We start from the raw sequence: 19,797 nt of genomic DNA, 5'->3' as shown, positions 1-19,797 counted from the left end.
ACTAATTTACTAGCCTTCACTCCAGTCTGCCGCCCAGGCTGTGCTGGGGCCAGGGGTCTGAATCGCCTCTGTCCCTTATTATACAGTTACTTGAGTGTGAGATGATCCCTCTGAGATGCTGGGGAAGGACGTGATGCTGGAGAAAAGAGGCCTGCTGGCTTCTACTTCTGGCTGTAATCCAGCCTTGCTATGTGGCTGTGGGTAACTCATCCAACTTCTGAGCCTCAGCTGAGCATGAAAACCTGGGACCAGAAACTAAGGTCCTGGTTCTGAAACCGGATCTGTACGCGGGAGCCTCTTTGCAGTCAGTTGGGGTTCCAGGCAGGCCAGTTGGGGTGGATACCATTGCAGTATTTGGCTATACCTCCTTTGTGCAGGAGTTGGGAGGCTTGCTTAGTTAATGTTTGTAAAGCTCTTTGAAACCCTTGGACTGTCAGTTGCACCAATTTCCATTCATGTGTGACTGAGTGTAACTTAGCCTTGTAAGTACAAAAGTGTTAGTTAAACCTCCAGGATGGGATTTGCACAGGGATTTTGGACGTCCGTTTCTTGTTGAAATCCATGAGGGCTGGGTGTCCAAGTGTTCTAGCTAGGTTTGAAAATTTCAGCCCTGATAGTCAATAGATGCAAGGTGATGGGTTCAAATTTCCCTCCATCATCCTGCAGTCTAAATATATCCCTTTCAAAAGATGCCATATCTCTAACTCTGCCATCCTCTCCAAAATTCACAGCATGGTAACTAAAATAAGAGAATATTGTGGAGTTCCTTAAGAGTTTTGAAGCCATCCTTTTCCTGCAGCAGAGCGTATTTCACAGACCTTTATATAAGCAGGATTCTTGGCAGCACAGCTGAGTAATCATTGTGTTACTTGTGCCTTCATCACGATCTTGGTGTGCATTCCAGATGTTCGTACATTGACTTGCTTGCTGTCTCTGTTTACCAAGCATTTTATCTTTAATTACAGTCTCTCTTGGAATTCCGGTCTATTTTTGTGTGGGTCCAATTAAATTGATATAGTAAGTCTTGCTTGCCAGTAATGACGGTGGCACAGCCTGATGCTGCTGAATAAATACATTCTAGTTGTATCATGGGTAGTGTCTTCCCCAGGTTCACCTGATTCTGATGAGAAGTAAGTTATCAACGTGGTGTGCTGGCCCACCAGCAAAAACTCCACATAGAAGAAACGCTTGCAGGTTTAGGGACTGAGAAGTTCCTTGGTCTCGTGTGTTACTCCCAAGTTTATTAAAGGCTTTGGCTGTTGATTCTTGATCTCTGTTTTGTGAAAGGAGACCCTCAGTGTTTGTTTGTTTTTTCCATTGGCCCTAATAGGAATCTTGCACATTGACCAAGGAGGAATTAGAGCTTTTTAATGAATGAACAGTCTCTGCTCCGGTGACAAATTGCAAAACAAAAAGGAGGAAAGTTAATACATGCCCATGATCTGGGATCCTAGAAGTTCTGATGCTTGCCAACTTCTAGCAGGGCTATCCAACTTTGCCAGTTGTATATGATAGTGCATCATTTTTTCTAAAATTTTGCCACATGAGTGGCTCCTTAAGATACGATCCATAATTCAGCACCCCCCCCCCCATTTTTTTAAGTTAACTCCTTCTGCTTCTTTGAGTAGCTTCCCTGTTGTTTGACTCAGCTAGGACACATTTTGTGCTTCATCTGTTCTTGGCCATATTATTACTATATGATAAGGTCTGGTCTTCTATGATGGGATTTTTCCCCTAGATTATACTCTCAGTAATGCATTTCTCAGGGTAGTAAATTGGAGGAAAATCTTTTCTTGGTAGGATTTCAGTGAGATGAGAACTGAGCTCCCAAACAGCTCTTTACTTGTCCCAAAACATTGTTTAAAAGCTACATTTCTTACTGCCGATGATTTTCCCCCTCCGACCATCACACTTTGAGAGCAGAAGGTCTCCGCAAACACCTTAAATAGCTTTTACTGCTTCTGCATTCATATAGTGCCTTTGATTCAAAGCACCAGAGAACAATAACAGAAGGATGCAACAAGGAAACAAAAAATTTGCAGTAATCAGCATTTAAAACAAAAAGATAACATCTGCTGATCCTGTGCGAGAGTAAGAAGAAAAGAGGAAAGGAAAAACATTTGCATACAGAGGCAGCATACCATGGGTATTGTTTATAGGGGTGTGTCCAATGGCCCTGTGAATGAACCTGTTCCAGTCAAACTGAGGACATTAAATGGGGCTCTCTTGATTTAGTCTTTTATTGTTTGTTGTGGGGCTCTGTGCTATAACCCAGATGCAAGGCAATGTTGTCCACTTAGCTACATTTATAAACGAGTGGATTTACAAATAACTGCTTCCTGATTGACATGCCCTTGGCAGGCTGCCCACATATGGCCCAGTCCTGCAGACCTGAAGTCAGTGGAAACACTCAGGTGGGTAGGATTTTACCCTTATATTTTTCACTGTTCTCATTGGGCTCATGGGAAACACACAGGAATGGGAGCTGGAGTGGAGGAATTCTCAGACTTGCTCCTTGTGGAGATGTGTCTTTAATTCATTCCATCTGGGTGTAGGGTTTACCCCTCCCGTAGGACCATTTCCAAGGGTTCAATTGGTGTCTAGGTCCATTTACACAGAAACCCAGTGCTAGCTCTGTCTCCAATACACCCTCCCCACAACTGGCAGAACTGATGAAGTTTCAATAGCCAGCTGCTGTTCCAAGGTGCCCTGTGATGCAGTCTGTCAGGACTTCTCTGGCCCCTTCTGAAGGCCTTGTCACCCTGACAACCCCTGCTGAAGGAAAGCCCACTTGGACCAGGCTACCGACATGACTTCATACTCCAGAGGCCTAGACGGGCCAGGCAGAGACACTGACCAATCGGGAGCCATCAGGCCAGTTAAGAAGACCTGTCTGCTTCTTCTCGGGGGCAGTGTGAGGTGTCACTGGATGGGGAGGAATTCCTCAGTGCTAGGCCAGAACCCCCAGGCCAGGCCAGGGCCTTGCCTTCAGCACTGCAACTAAGCACTTGAATTTGAGGTTTATGCTCTTTATTTAAAGTCCTAGACAGCCACATTTGGATTTATTTTTTTGATTTAACTGTTTAGAGACTGATGCCAAACTTACGCAAGGGCCACTATACTCCAAACAGGTGTCCAAAGCTATTGCACTAAGACAGAGAGCACCTGTATTACAATGCTTGGTCCCACAGGGGGCACCTCCACCTGCCACATGCTCCCTTTAAGAAGGGTTGCGGGAGTGAAACTCTAATGCAGCCTGTATGTCTATCCAAATGGTATCTAAACCGTTTTGGGGTTGCAAAAGTGGGTAGCAAACTCTTGTGAATAGGCCTATTTCCAGTATTCTCTGTGTGGTCAGGCTGGGGAGATTGCAAGAAGTGCCATCTTTCAGTGTTTCATCACCGTTTTTTCCTGTCACTTCTAGAAACAGGAATAGCAGGAGAGGTGAAGGGTGAAGAGGTGAAGGGGAAGTTAGTTGAACTTTTGAACCTCTTAACAGCTTGGGTTTGAATTTGGGCTGTGTGTGAGTGAAGAGTTGGGTCCTTTGTTAATGCACACCCATTTGCCAATCACTACACTTGTCTTGGTGAATGGTCTCTGTGTGTGTGCATACCCCCCACCCCAGGTGTGTTATGTTCATTCCAGTGGCTGAACCTCAAAAGAGTAGCTATACTGAGGCTGAATGAATCCCACTGGGTCCAGCTGATGTTGGTTACACAAGTCAAGCCCTGCAGGATCTGTCTGTAGAGACTGGCAGTGGGCCAACCTCTGTTGTTTTCTCTTGAAGGTCTTGAGTTCTGAGGTTTGTTTGACTTTTCTAATGTGGGTCTGCTTGTATCAGAACTGGGGTGCTCATTCTTAAATATTATAAAATATTGAGTCATTTGTACAGTATCCATTTTGAGCCTTATATAGGATAGGTGATACCCTAGGTAGAACATTGATTTAATGTTAATTAAATAGTATTCATTTAAGTAACACATTGTGCAGTTCAGTTTGCCTCCTGGGTTCCTTCTTTCATGCAGCATTTTCTTCTTTGATTTTTTTGAATGAATTTATGACCCAGAAAATAAGACTTCATTTTATGACTGACTCCGAGCTGCCTGCTGCAGCTTTTATTCCCTCCACAATAAAATCCTTCTTTTGTTTAGCCAAATTCTCCTTTCTAGCCCAAAATAATGGGCTCAGGCTTGGAGAGGAGATGATAATGATGATGATTTCCCTTTTCACACGGAGCATGTGAATTTTGCAGCAATATATGGGAAAACCTGTGCTAACAGTTATTTGTCTCAGTTACCTATCAAATCCCAGTCTTCACAAGAGTTCCTCGTTATTAATTGTATTGTGCTGTATTGGCCAACTCCTTGGCACAAGCACCTTGTCTCCTCCTCTTTGATCCAGAGCAAAACACAAAGTTGATGCTTACCAAATAGAAACAGGAATTCCCAAAGGGATTCTGATCCTATCCCCACTGAAATGCTAAAGGGTTTTGTGGCAAAAAGTCTATTGACTCTTTAGTGGGGAGTAGGACTGGCTCTGGGTGGCTGGAGAATCAGCACAAGGGTGTGTATGGTACTTTGAAGTGAGAGCTGTCATCTTTCCATTTCCTTCTTTGAGCAAATACTTCACTATTGAAGTGGTAGGCTGGATGGCTTAGGACAAAAGAGAGTGTGTGTATGAAGCCTGGCACCTCTCTCCCCGATAGCCGTGACTGGAGGTTATCATTGCTTGATGCCCGCTAATCGTTCTTAATAGAATGAGTTGGTGGTTTCCATTCATTTATAGAGGATAAATATCTATACTTCAAAATCAGTCCTACTCTTGGATGCATTTTTGTTGGCAATCTCAGTGGAGAGAACAATGATTAGCATGGAAAGAACTTTCTCCCTTAGGCCTGGTCTACCGTCGTCTAGAGGAATTTTGCAAACATTTCACACTGTTAGCTCCAATGGAGCTTAACTAGTGTTAGCAAATGTAGGAACCCAGGCATAGACTGGAAACCGGCTGCTATGGTATTTTAAGCACCTACTCTGAGCAAGGTTGGATGAATGTTTTTAAAATACCAGAAGTGTAGAGATGTTTTCACTACTGCTACCTAAGACGTAACTTATTCTGCACATAAATGAAAGTTCCAAGACTGTCAGTCCAATAACTTCCTTCTCCAGTAATCACTTAAATTCTGGGGTCTGTGGCCCCTCCCTCATCAGGGAAGGGGAGGGCCTTTTCTAGGGGATGCCTCCCACCACCCCAGGATTTAAATAGGCCAGTAACTTCTTTTTTCACAGTAAATACCCTCTAAAATACAAAATAAAAATGCCATCAGAAATGAGCTTTGACAAGCTAGAAATCTTGATCACACTGTTTAGGTTTGGAACTGGATATAATCTTGGTATTAATCGTTTAGTAAAAAAGAAATGTAACAAATCACAAATAGTAAAAATGTGTCTCTTTTTTTAATTCTAGATTTTCAGACGTGCTGACAAAAACGGTAAGTCTGTATATTCATATACATTTATTTTGCTTTTCTTTTGACTGAGCCTAGAATGTTCTTGTGGATAATTGTATCTAACTCCTCCCCACCCTGAAGCCTCATACAATCCAGGAGACTTTAAGAAAGCAATACAGGTTAATGCTTTGAGAAGGTCACGTAATTCTATGGCTGCAATATTCTTAGAATCAATGTGACACTAACCTGAAACTCCTAACAAGTAAATGTGTTCCTTAAGCAGTTCAGATCTACTCTATGCCTGAAAGCAGTGGTCTGTAAATTACACATGTCTTGAAGGAACATAAACCAACTTCCTGAGAAACAGTAACTGACTGATCCTGTTGTAATTGTTCATCTTTGTGACTTAGTTCTGTCCCATTTGCAAAGCTGCTTGTTTAGTGGTGTAAAATGGATGGCTCTGTCATCAGCAGGGGAAGAATTCAGAGCCACCCAAATCTCTCTTGTCAGGTCCTCTCCTCAGGGCTCAATTCACTGCCAAACTCACAAAATAAGGCAAAACAAAAGCTAAGTCCTCAGAGCACCCCAGCTGCTAGGGCCAAGAGGCCCATCTATCTGTAGCTGTACCTGGGGCAGGATGCACCTCTTCCTCCTAAAGCCCCTCTGAGTCATGTTACAGACAGGTCTTAACCCTTCCTTGGCCATTCCACTGTCACAGGTTCACGAAAGATTAAGAGGCTTTGTATGTGTTGAGGCTTTGGTGGTTTGTGGAGTCATGTGGATTTTCTTGCATTGAAATGGATTTTGCACTTATCCCAACGGGAAGACACAAAACTGTAGCGAAGTCCAATATATTGCCATGACGCAATGAATTACAGAGATTATTCTTTCTTGGATGATCTGTTTTGGATTCCTAAAGAGACAACTGTTCTGCTTTCTCAGTGAGAATCTCAGGTGAGATGGGAGATATTTTACTTTATCTGAGCACAGCAATTCATTTTCACTGTTGAAATCTCAAGATCCAGTGTCCAATCTTCTCCCAACAACACCATGAGATAATTGGTTCCGCACCAACAAGTGGTGTGTTTGTGGAGGGAGTTATTGGCATAATGGGTGGGGTTTCTTATTAAATAGGTGGCTGGAGAAAACCAGTCGTACCCTATCCAGGGATGGGATTAATAGGGAGATTCATGGGTCCCAAAAGAGAGCTATAGTGGCAACCACAACTGTGAGCATGAAGAGGTTATACACACTATTGACCTACTGGAGTCTGTGCAGTAAAGGTAACACCAGCATTTCAACCTGTCCCTTATAGGGTAGGACCCTATAGGCTGAGTTACCTTGTTTTTCTGTCCCTTGGCACAGAGAGAGATGCCACAGGCTTGGGAGGAGGCTCTCCATGCTCGGCCAGTTAGATTCGCTCCTGTTGGAGAAGGAAGGCATCCTTTAATGTAGAAGGAACTCTTAAAACCCCGCTATGTATCTGCCAAATACCAGGGGTTGTTGCCTTGAGAAAACAAGTTAACCATTTTTCTGGGATCAGAGGGGAGAGTGGGTTTCGGTTTGGATTCAAGAGCTCCTTGCTGAAAAAAGAGAATAAAGAAGGGATTAAAAAATGAAATAAAATGCCTGTATTAAAGAGTGAGATCAATTTTAACTTAAGGCCAAACTAGGTAAAGAGCAGTACTATTATCTATGCAGGATCCTGCCTGGGGAGAAACTGGGATAAAGACCTGATAATATCCAGCACTGAAGGGGCCAAATTAGTCTCTGTCACTGTTGGTTTCAGCAGAGTCACCCCAGAGGTGATTGAACCCTATGTTCTGTCTTTTGTTCTTGCTGGCTTGCTCTAATATTACAGGCAAGCCACCTCCATTTTGATTATGTCCGATCTGTAGCCAAAACACAAGAAACTTCTTGTTTGCATTCACTTTTCTCAAAGAAGAGGGCTTTTTTCATGAAATCTTGTATACAGGGTGCTGTGAACTAGAATGCTGTCGGTTCAATGGTATTTATTTATATTTTTCTATTTTCCCTTTAAATTGTCAATATCTTTCTGTTGCTTAAAGATAATAGGCCAAATTCTGAGCTCAGTTATGCCTGTGCCAAACTTGTGTAGTTTATCACGTTACTCCAGATTTAGACTGGTGAAATTACTTCTGTCCACAGCAAATGTTTCATGTCCTCCTCTTCTTAGGATCACTAAAATCACTGGCTAATTTTCCAAGAGAAAAAAATGATTACTGTCCTTTATGGAAAGTAATTTAATTATAGAGCAATAGTCACTGCAATAATGTGCAGTAGCCTGTTTAAAAAATTCATTTAATCTTGATTTAACATATCTACCTTGATGATGTCAATTTAAATGATTATTTTTCAGATCTAATCACTTACTTATTTTGCCAAGTGATGTCTTCGGCACTTTTGTTTTAGTCTCCACCAACAAAACAATCCCAGATTTAGATGTACTAAATTCAATGATTCTGGAAATTAACAAACCATTTTCTTGGCTGATGTGCCTAGATTAATGTCTGTGCTGCTGAATGTGAGTGTAGCATCTGTGTGGTGGCGTTCTTTAAACTTTGGTGTTCTGCTGCATTTGCAGCATTTCAGAAGGAACACGCTAACCGTCTGGAGGGCAGAAATAGAGGTGCTTCCCTCTAACCCAGCAAATGAGGGAAAACTCTGGACATTTCCTGATTCTAGGTGCTAGGGCTTCAGATCGTGAAGATAAACTTTTGATGCAGTTATCATCTCAATTTAAAGGGTATAAATAAGGAATAATGCCAAAGAAATCAGTGGAGTTCTGCTGGTTAATGAGGGGGGAGCATGAGGTTGTACAGCTCATATTCTGTGCTGCTCATTACATGCGGTAAACATGGAGAAATTGTGTTCTGTAGACTTCAGATTCCTATGATTTATTGTGCTGATAAACTGTCTGCAGGGAAGGAAGGATTTCATTATGTCAGCTTCAAAAGCTGGTGATAGTGCCCATTCAGTAATATGTCTGATTTATGCACCCTCAAAGACGTTTGGCCTGTAAAACATTAGGTGTTACTGAAGTAAATTTAGAAAGAATGTGCTGTGCTGATGGGATTTAGTTACTGCACATCAGTTATAGTTGATGTTCTTAAAGGACAAATATTAGCGTCTAGGGGTAAAACCTCTTTCCTCATTTCACATGTCTGATGGACTTAGTTTTTATTATTGAAACCTGCCTGATGCTTGTCTTTTCTCAATCTTATGATGCTCAGTTACTGATGACCAGGCAAGAGCTTGTCGTCCAGTATTTTAATGTTAGTAGCAGACCAAAGGCCACACAAAGTATCTCCATTAGCAAGAATAATTCACTTATTTCTCTAATCACTAAAGCACTGCTCTCCACCTCTGATCAAAATCTTTGCCCAAATCCTCTGCAGGCCTCTCACATGATATTTTATCCCTTAATACAATTAGAACTAGTGACCTGTAAATATCAAACTGTATCAAGTTGATACATTACGATTTTGTAGCAAGGGGGAAAGGGCAAGCTGATAGAATGTGGCAGGACCGCTAAAAGCATTTTGATGTTGTGTCCATCTGACTGAAGAGGAGGAAAAAATGTAAGAAATAGAATGAAGGGTATGGGTAAACTGCACTGAATGGTTTGTTAATGGCATCTCTTTGCATAGAGAGCTGGGTTTACAAGTGGAACTCTATACATCTGATGAAGTGAGCTGTAGCTCACGAAAGCTTATGCTCAAATAAATTGGTTAGTCTCTAAGGTGCCACAAGTACTCCTTTTCTTTTTATGGGTTTAAAGTGTCCATTCCTGATCATTTGCTTTCTGGGATACCAAGGAAGAACCACTGTACATTGTATGCGGAGGGACAGCTACAGCTGATCAGTGAACTGATCGATATTGCTAATCACTGTGGATCTTTCAGGGAGAGTGCTATAGACCCTTCACACTTGATATCTCTTCCTTTCATGTATGCTGTGGATTTCTCAGGCATTAACGAGGCCAGCTTCTATTAATATCATTGCATTCTAAACATTTCTTGGCATAATGTTTCAATTAGAATCAAATCAATGGAGCCAGGTTTATGACATTTCTCCAAGATAGACTGGGACTGCAACATACATTGAATCAAGCATTCGACAGACCATACATAGAGATCTCATGAAATTTGAAATGTCATTTTCAATACGCAGTGGCGTATTGTTATAGTCGTTCAGGAGCGGTGCTTTCAGAAGTACCATCCTCAGCCCTACTTTGTGGCTAATGCAGCTAGTCTGACAAGTTACCCTGTGTGCATGGGAAAAGTGAGCACAGACATGATGAAAGGATTTTGTGTTTGTTTTCCTTGGCTCCTAAAACCCCCTGTTTGTTTCCAGCCATCTCACTAAGACTTCTGCCTATCAAGAATACAGTTGTCTCTAGTTGTCACTTCTTCTACGCAGGAAAGAAAAGCTTTATTTTGAGACAATCACCAACTTTTCCTCTTCTAACCTCTCCCAAGCACCATTTCAGACCCCTTCTGTCAGCACGCGAGGAAGTGCTTCCTGTAAAACCTCCTCTGATGCTCAAAGAAACAGAGGCCTCCTTCCTTTTTATGCCTCCTTTGCCATCCCACATGTTGACTAGTGGAGACTGCGTACACACTGAGACAGCTTTGCTAATCAGCATTTCACACAACATAACAAAACCTGTTAATAATGCCCTGATTTTGAGTGCACTGCTTGCCAGCTGTAACATCTGCTGTGAAAATATGGATTATGTCACTTAAGGGAGAAGTGGTGCTGGCATCTTAGATCTCTCATTATGGACTTGTGAGGTTTAATCCTGCAAAGTGCTGAGCATCCTGAGTTCCTACAGAAGTCAATATGAATTAAGGGCACTCACCCTCCCTCAGGAGTTGATCAGCCCATTTTAGGATCAGGCCCTAAATTCTTATGTCTTCCAAATAATCCATCAACATCACAATTGAAATTTAAGATGGAGGGAAACTTCTGATGTTTAGTTTTTCCTTTTCTCATTGCTGTATTCTTACTGTCCAAACTACTTGGGTCAGTATCCTTCTTTCCTAACAAACATGTAAGCTCTAGCCAAGTCGCTGTAATTCATTCTTTTCTTACTGACTGGTCTGTAATATTGAACTCTTATTGATCTATACCGACCTGTTTCTCTCTAACTCTGAGAGTTAATATGCCAATATCAGTGAATGACCAGTAGCAGCATTCATATGGTTTGTTTTCAACACAGTCCTATTATTTAGGGCCTAATCTTCCAAATTGACATGACATAGTGTTTAGTACCATGAGCAAGTACACAATAACCTGGCAGTCTCATGGTACATTTACTGTGTGCTTTTATTAATTTCACTGTAACCAGTTTTTCCCCTCATGCTCCTAGTGTTGTCCCCTGCTGGTTTCCATTTCCTATGACACTCAAGCAGGCATCCTGCTAGGATGTCCTAATTACCATGGAGCCCCAGTGGAGCTGACCACCAGGGGCTCAGAAAAGTGACAGTGACAGCTGCATATTTTTGCACTAAGTATTTAAATATTAAAAACACCCCGCCACCCCCACCACAGTAGGTGCTGGGGCATGTTAGGCAATGTGCAATATAATCTAAGGAATACTAGTTATTTAAGCCACTAAAGGACAACTCCAGGCTTGGGCCAGAGCTCTGGTGGCTGTAATGTCACAGCATGGTGTATGTTGAAGTTGGAGTCATCTGGAGTGACTTCCAAGAAGCTAAGGTGAGGAAAAAATGTTTGCTTAAAACACATGATATGCAAAATGTACCCATCTTGTGACTTGGGATGTCCGTAACATTGAAATCAGTTTAAGAAAAAGCTGATTTCTGTTACTGAAGTGTCACTTGGACCAACCCAAGAAAACGTACCTGAATGAAAACTTTCGTTCTATTTTGACAGCAAGTTACTAAGGTGGCATAGAAATAAACCCTTAAATGAAGGCTTGGTTCAGAACGTCTCATCTTACTTTCTTCCAACAAGGCGGTTTGGATGCTACCCTGGGACTCAGCCCTGGGTTCAGTTCTCCACTCTGCCACAGACTCCCTGTGTGACCTTTGGCAAATCATTTAGTCTCTCTGGTGTCAGTTCCCCATCTCTAGAGTGGGGATGATAGCACTGTCCTGCCTCTCAGAGCATAGATAGATTTGTTAAAGATTGTTTAGGCCAGATAAGTGCCTAAGAGACTTCAGTGTATAAAACAGTAAAAGGTGCAGTTTAGTCTAGAGCAGAGGTTCCCAAACTTTGTTTGCTGTGCCCCAGTCACATAACAGTCCCACCCACCCCAACTCTTGCCCATCTGGGCAGAAAGTGACTCACTGAGGGGAGTGGGTGACTCCTACCCTGTGCAGCAGCAGGACCTGGCTGGCTCCTTCGTGGGAGAAGCCCATGCTAGTACCTTCCCCACCCCACCCCCTTCCTGACCCAGAGCCTCTTGCTCCTGCAGGCTCCAAAGGGTTTAAAATCCAGAGGCTGTGGCTGGCTGGCTGGCTCTTCTGACCCCAGCAAGGCAGTAGCAGGGACAGCATGCAGGGAGTACCCAGTGGTCTGGGGAGGGCTGGGGGGAGATTGCATTGTGTTCCCTGTAGTCCTCCGTCCGTTGCCTACAACCACTGGGGACTCCCTGCGTTCTGTCCTCACTCCTTCCCTGGACACCTGGCTTGCTGCAGCCCTATGACCTACCTTGCGTGCCCACCATAACCTCATTGTGGCTCTCCAGGGTGCTCCTTGCTGTTTGAAAACCAGTGGCCTAGATCCTAGATGGAGATAAATGACTCATTCTATATGAAATCAAAAGGATAACTTACATTGTCATAAACTTCAAATTTTCATCAAAGTCAGTGGAATTACTCTGGATTTTACATCGCTATGACTGAAAGCAAAATCTGGCCTTCTTTCTCCATAGGACAAATAGAACCTGCAGTAACTGCATAGAAGTACAGTAACCCTTTTCCTTTGTAACTGCAATGACACAGGACTAATGGCTTAGCATCAGTTTTGTCACAAATTACTTTGAATTCTAAAGGATGCCTTGTGCCAATTTCAGCTCTAACTAGGTAGGATGGCAGAATGTTCATAACTGTGTGGTAGGTCAGTTGTTTTTCAGCGTTTCCCTTATTACTCACTGTCTGTCATTTTTATGGCCCTTGGCTGCTTCCTGGTGACTATAGTTTTGTGGCAACACTTCCAGAGCTTTCTCTTTGTCTGTGGCCAGCAGCTTCAGACTCTTGAGGGAACATCTGTCAGTGACTGGCTTTGGCAGACTTTCTGATTCACTTTCCTCATGACAGCTGGCTAGTTTTGTATGGTATGTTTAATAAGTGATTTCCTGCACCACTACTGTTCTCCCTGCACTGTACTTTTTGTATTCCTAGCCTTTAAAGCAGTCACAGTATGAAGTTCAACATCTTCTCTTACCAAGGTTGTATGCTGTTCGCTGTTGCCTGCCATGTGTCTTCACGCATGGGAGTTACCTGCCTTTTCCGTTGCCCAGCTGTTCAGGGTTTTTGGGTTTTGGGTTTTTTTAAAGATCTTACTAGTCTTGCTTTACGGGGAAAATTCTCTCTCGAAGCAGCCTCTAGAATTTGATTCTATCTTGTCAGGGAGCATTTTAGGAAAACCTAGGTCATTCCTGATTATTCTGTTATAATGTGCACATCAGAAATTCCCTGGTGTCTTCAGGAAAGATCTTTTCTGATGATAATGACCTCTGGTCAAATCTGGAATCCTCCATAGAATGTGTCAACCTCTGAAAACTCCTCATGCTCCAGGCTCTTCAGGATTTAGTGATTAAGGGCTGGCAATCCACTCTTGGATCCCTGGAAGTAAAAACTTCCTTCCCAGAAGGTATCTTCCATTTTTTGCATGTGAAGTAAGACTCTTCAGAAGTTCTGCTTCTGTTCATGTGTTTGCTTGAAGCTGCCTTCGTGAAGACAGTTTTGCCCAAATATTCTGTCGTGTTTTTTTCCTCTCCTGCACTAACTTGACTGTAGAAATTATTCATTCTTAATTTTTGGTTTATTTCTCTCATCCTTTTTTAAGTTTGCATGAGTGAAACTGGTGTTGGAAAACCGACCCAGAGCTGGAGTTGCTGTGGGATCTGGGATAGTTGTTCTTTGTATATACAAAAAGCAAATTGCACACTGCCTGATAGTGCTTTGCTTTCTTATAGTGCAGAGACACTTCTGAGGATCCTTTCCAAAGGGAGGGCTTTGAGAAGTGACAATATTGAAGGTGTAGAATTGTGCTGTCATCACTGAATATTTCCAGGGGTTAGTAACATTGAATTTGAGTGATTGTAATTTGTGAGCCTCTTACATACACGACCAGTACTTTATTTAGCAGTAGTATCCTCTCACTAACTATAACCAATAGCAGGTGTTTCAGGGGAAGGTGCTAGACACCCCGGTGTGGGTAGTTATGGGATAACCACAGGAAGGTTTTCATCCTGACCCCCATTCAGCAGAGGTTGGCTTAAGCCCTGAAGCTGGAGGGTTAATGTCTCTTCCAAACTCTTGTTTGTTTTATTGTTGATGATTTTAACTCTGATTTTACTATTATAGCTCTGTGAATATGTGGTGGATGAGGTACATTCTTGGAGATTCTGTGGATGAAGCCATGATAGGCATTTTTAAGATCCCTTTCTTCCTCCCTCCCTACTCCACACCCATCCAAAGAGTTCTAACAGAATTATGCCATTTTGCCAAGAGAACTTAAAATGATCAGCTACTAAGAATGGTGAGAACTGAAAAAAGAAAGGAAACAGAAATGGCACCTGATGAATCAGCCACCCAAATTCCCAACATTGAAAAGGCAAATTCTCAGATTGTTAAATTTTGTTTGAATCCCAGGAAGGGACCTAGAAGATTTGAAGTATTGAGAAAGGGAGACTGTTACACACTAAGATTAATGCCAAGTACTTGAAGATGTGTCGATTTCAAAACTAATATTGCTGCAGTCCCCCAAAGTGTAAATCATCTTATCCCATGATAGAAGCATTTACTCTCTTATGCTGCAGCTTTATTGGTTAGTGAACGGAGACATGTTCTTATGCATGAACTTATTAAAGAAGCTGGGGAAAACAGCTGATGCCTAGTCTCAGGTAAAAAGAGTTTCCTACCAGTCTTAGACGCTGGGAAGAAAGCAATGTAGGTAACTGCTGACTTTCCTAGGTTGTAATACAACTGTTTGCATTGACAGGTATGACTTATGACACCATTCAGGAACAGAGCGGAAGAAAACTTCAGATTTTACTTTCTGGTTTAGCTGGGTGGCCAAGTGTGCAATGATCAGCAGATTAAAAGATCACAGAAGTAGTAAAACATGCTGTTGATAGTATCAAAGAAAGTGTCTTTGAAAGATCTGCTACTTAGAATCAGGTCACTATGCACTCCTCCTGACTTAATGACATGAACTGCACAATGTTTGTAAGATTAGGGTTTTTTTTTGCAGCTCAGTTATGCTGTTGGTGTTGTGTATTTACTGTAGCTGAAAAGTCTCAAATGCTTTTAAAGTTGGAATTCAGAGCATTAATACTTAAGCTACTATCTGGCTTGTACAATACTTAAGGGAATCACCTTATATAATATACAGCTACTTTCTACATTCCTGGCTGTTTCTTATTAACAAAACACGTCCTGTTAAATCTGGAACCTTGCTCAGTGCCTTGATGCTTAAGCCAAGTAGCAGCAGAGCATCCACACCGATATTATGTAGCTAATGTGGAATGTGAGAAAACCATGGCGTTTGAACATACAAGTTAAATACCTTCTTCCTCTTCACCCTGCTTCCACAGCTCCTATTGCAGGAACTGTTAACTCCTGGAGAATCAGGAGCTCTTGGTGTGAGACTCTAAAATACATGAATGTTACTGCCATATTCAGGCACTCAGACCATGGCGATGAGCATGTGCCTACCAAGAGATTTTAATGAAGGAAATCCTTCCTGACAAGAAATTAAAACAGTAGAGAAAAGGCTTTTGTAGATTTAAGTGGTGAGGGGTGGAGTTGGCTAATCCTATCTCTGACATTTGTTACACCAATGCATCCGATGAAGTGAGCTGTAGCTCACGGAAGCTTACGCTCAAATAAATTGGTTAGTCTCTAAGGTGCCACAAGTCCTCCTTTTCTTGTTACACCAATTGTAGATCATCCTTTTTCTCTCTCTCAGCCTCTGTTAGGCTGTGTGTAGTATCAGATGCAAGCTGAAAGACTTGTGTGGCAGCACACTGCCAAATGGATGTGTGCCATTGTCAAGCCAATAACCGTACGGGACCTCCACCAGTTCAGAGAATGCCTGCATCAGGGTAAGAAGTTTCTGCCAGCCATTGATGCTGCTAAAGGATGATGGTACCAGTTATACAATCATACATAGGATAAAAATTGCTGGTGCTTTCTCATCAAGGGTTCCTGATATGAAAACTGGAATAAGCCTGAAAACAACATGTTAACAAACTTCCACCAAACTGGAGCCGAACCCTTAGAAGAAACTCCTCCTCCTTATGTTTCTGATGAACAGTGAGATAAACCCTTTCTCTTATGCACCTGAACATCTTTCTTGGCTTCAGTGGGGTGAGGCAAAAATAAATGAAGGAATAAGATGCACGAAGGGACCAGTGTGACTGCAGCAGAGGTAGTTACTAATTACAGTGGAATCTTCTTTGAAGAACACCAGTCTTATGAACAAAAGTCACATAATGAAAGTGATGTCAATGAAGAACAAGTCGACATCCCCTCGCACTCCAATGCCTATTATGCATTGGAAGTCACTTTGCATTGGTTGAGGGACAAGAAGATAGTGACATGCAGTTCACCATACTGCAATCTGTACACTGCAACTTTTGTACACTGTACAAAACTTTTGTACACTGCACCATACTACAATCTGTACACTGCAACTAATTTTGAGATGTTCAGTGTTATGAACTTTTCAGTTTATGGTGACAAGTATCAGGGGATAGCCGTGTTAGTCTGTATCCACAAAAACAATTTTCAATTTTCAATTTATGAACTCCTCTATCCCCAATTAGTTAATAAAATTGGGGTTCTACTCTATCTGAAAGTGACAGTGAGTGTAGTGTAACCTAAAGTACTGACCAGGAAAGAATTTAGCCTAAAATATTTATCTCCTCTTGTCTCTGTTTATATCTTTTCTTCATTCTCCAGGTTTCTGTGAGTGGAGGGTTTCTCCTCCATGATATGAACATTGCGCAGTATTTGGATGGTACTCGATGCAGATCCAAGCAGTCATTTTCCAAGTAATTTATTTGTGTACTAAGTGCCTGACATCAAGTTCTGGGGCGACCAGCATGGTTGGAATGTTAGCATTGACTTAGCCATGTTTTCAAATACTTATAAGTACCTGGTAAGGCATAATTATATTTCTGTCCAAACCCTTCTCTGGTGGGAAATAAATTGAGCCTTTACTAGTACCATCAAGTTAAGATTAGTAATTTGAGTTTTATATTACCCATTTGTTTTGAGAAGAGAGATCTAGTAACTTTGTTCCTGCTGTTCCCTATAAGTTAAATAGAACTTGTCAAAATCTGATTTGCAAATAACTTCACAGATAAATGAGGAATTGTGTTGTGATTGGTGAGGTTATGTTTGTTACTCGTAGGTATTCTTATGTCTACCAGTTTATACTGCAAGTTTAAATATTCACAGATCTCAAAAGCATCACCATTTATTTTTTTTTAAATCAGGAATAAAGCTGAAAACTCACACAGAAAGCATAGTGGCTATTTGTTCTAACATTTCACTGAGATTGTCTTCCAGTTAGGGAGCAGGAAATACACCCTGTGACATAGGCCACCAAGCACCCACCATCAATAACAGAGAACAGTTGAAATAAGCAGTACACAAACAATCCATAGGCTAAAACTTGTTTGAATAAACTGTTCAGTGAATACCCTTTAAAACGATTCAGATGTTGTAGAAATCGGGATGAGTTCGTAGACAGGAAAAAAGGTTAAATTTGGGGGATCGCTTTTTGGCAATGAATAATTCAACTGACTCTAGTTGTTTCCCCACGCCACAGGGGCAGGGTTTTGCTGGTCATTTATTGACACAAGATAAAGGCAATGTATATTAATTTTATAGCTTTCTAAAACAGACTTTTAGACCCCTGTAAGAGTTATATCCTGTGCACTTTAATTTACATACATAAGCTGTTAATAGTTTCCTTTAATGTGAGGATTAAATACACCAATATTCATTACTATTAAGAAACAAATTAATTTTTGTATAATAATCATCATAATTTAATTGGACACTGTTTGTGTGAAATTTTGCTTCATTAAAACATAAACTTGATCGTCTGCCTAGTAAATCTCAAATCATTGCTGTTAACAAACTAAATGCCGTAAAGTCTTGTTAAATGTGAATTAAACCCCGGTTTTAAATACTTTACAATTGTTTTCAAAGTGGAAAGCCATAAACTGAAAAGCTCTCACCATCTGTAGATAATCTTGCTGCTGTGGATGCACATAGAGAGGAGTACATTCACGGTTCTGCTATGGACCCAGGGTGTGAAGCAGAAACAAGCCATTATTGAACGTTTTTTTGTCTGCTTCCCCCTCTCTAAATTGAAGTTAATAATAGTTCCTTGCCTCACAAGGGCATCTTGTGAACTAATTAATTAGTGGGATATCCCCAGAAGGCCAAGGTTATCTAAAATGACTACTGACTTTGGACACCCAGCTTGACACATCCTAACGAGGCCTGATTTTAAGAAAGTGCTGAGCACCCCCAACCTCCAAAATTCAGGCTCTTTAAGGTGTCTCCAACTGGGCACTCCACATCATGAGCCACTTAAGAAAATCTAAGCCAAAATGGCTGGAAAAGAGGGAAAAATTTCTCTGTTGACTACTTTGTCCACGTACGTTAACAGCCCTTTCAGTTCCCCCAGCTTATGTGGGCCTTTGATACAGCAAGGGGAAGAGAAATATCAAAGATTAAACGTGTGTTTATAAAACTACAGAAATGGCAGGAGGAGACATATGCAGCTGTAGCATCTGAAGCTATTTTTAATTAACTTATTTGATAGAGAGGAAAATTTAAGTTGTTGGTATTGTGTGTGTGTGTTTGCTGTTTATAAAACCTTTTCACATTACGGTTACTGGGACTTCATGCCCAGGGTCTCCATACTGCAGAGGTAAGAACTGGTCCAAACTCTGTTGCACCGATCAGTGTTGCCTTATTTACTGTGTCCTGAGAATGCAACCAATTGATGGATTTTAACCAGCTTTATTTCTTCCAAAAAGCAACAGTTGGGTTTATGGCTTAATAACAACCTGCAGAGAAGACATTCAGAAGGCAAGAAATTGTGTGTCCTTCACTACTGTAACAAAATCTGCTGTGTAATATGCTGATTGGGCATCTTGCTGCAAACAAGGTCATATCTACACCATTGCTTTGCAATCACATCTTTTTTCTCTCTCTAGCAATTGTACGGCCTGACCTCTTTTGCTGTTAAGAACTTAACAATCGCATTCTTTCATGCCCGTCCCACAAAGAGCTTCACAAAATTAATATAATCCATTATAAAACCAATTTCATAGGGGCAATAACATGCTAACTGTAACCAAATACTTTAAAAATCAATGAAGACCCCATAGATTATTTTTTTTAATCCACAAGAACAGAGCAACATGAACACATTTAGGCAGAGGCTTTCCATAGCTGGGTGACTGTAAAACATACCTGATAGGACAAAGAAAAATGAAGGCCGTTTCTGGGCCCAAGGAGCTTCATTGTACTATTACACATGATGTTCTGGAGCAATACATGGGGTAAATAGGACGGTCATCCTTCAGTTAGTCTTTTTTCAGAGATTGTCTGGATATTTGTCTGAGGCTACAGGTATGGACATGAAACTGGCACCCCGTGCAGTTTCTTGTGTGGTTTATACTATCCACTCGGTGAAAATACCATGAGATTTGCTTTTCTTGTGATGTTTTGATGATTCTGCTGCTTCTCAAAGGCTAAAATCCAGTCAAGGCAGAGGTGCACCAACATGAATAAAAGGAAAACAGTCGCATTTTGATGCTTCTAACTGATACATTTTGTTTGAGTTTAGGGTGAATTTAGGGTACTTTATCCAAACTAGCTTTTCTATCCTTATCAACAAGGTTAAAAACAAACTGCAAGGATTCATCTAAAGTGCCAGATCCTCAGCTAATATCAATTGATGGAGTGCCAATTAAGACAATGGAGCTATGCTAATTTACACCAGTTGAGGATCTGTCCCTGAGTGTTTAAATAGTTAAACACAAGTATCTGCTTGAACTAAAAGTGATGTACGGAATGAGGAGAGGTGTTCTATCCCAATGG

The 19,797-nt window shown here is 41.4% G+C and overlaps 1 protein-coding gene across 1 annotated transcript in view; it reads left to right on the top strand.

Moving 5' to 3' along the window:
* NECAB2 (N-terminal EF-hand calcium binding protein 2) overlaps nucleotides 1-19,797 on the top strand; it is a 374,877-nt gene that overhangs the window by 69,525 nt on the left and 285,555 nt on the right. Inside the window, exon 2 of the mRNA XM_077831510.1 lies at nucleotides 5,464-5,488. Coding sequence (XP_077687636.1) covers nucleotides 5,464-5,488 — 25 coding nt within the window. The remainder of the gene's footprint in view (nucleotides 1-5,463; nucleotides 5,489-19,797) is intronic.

Source organism: Eretmochelys imbricata, chromosome 12, assembly GCF_965152235.1.
Source record: "Eretmochelys imbricata isolate rEreImb1 chromosome 12, rEreImb1.hap1, whole genome shotgun sequence".
NCBI classification, from domain to species: Eukaryota; Metazoa; Chordata; order Testudines; family Cheloniidae; genus Eretmochelys; species Eretmochelys imbricata.
The sequence above is the reverse complement of the archived record's forward strand: the minus strand, read 5'-3'. Positions and strand labels throughout refer to the sequence as shown.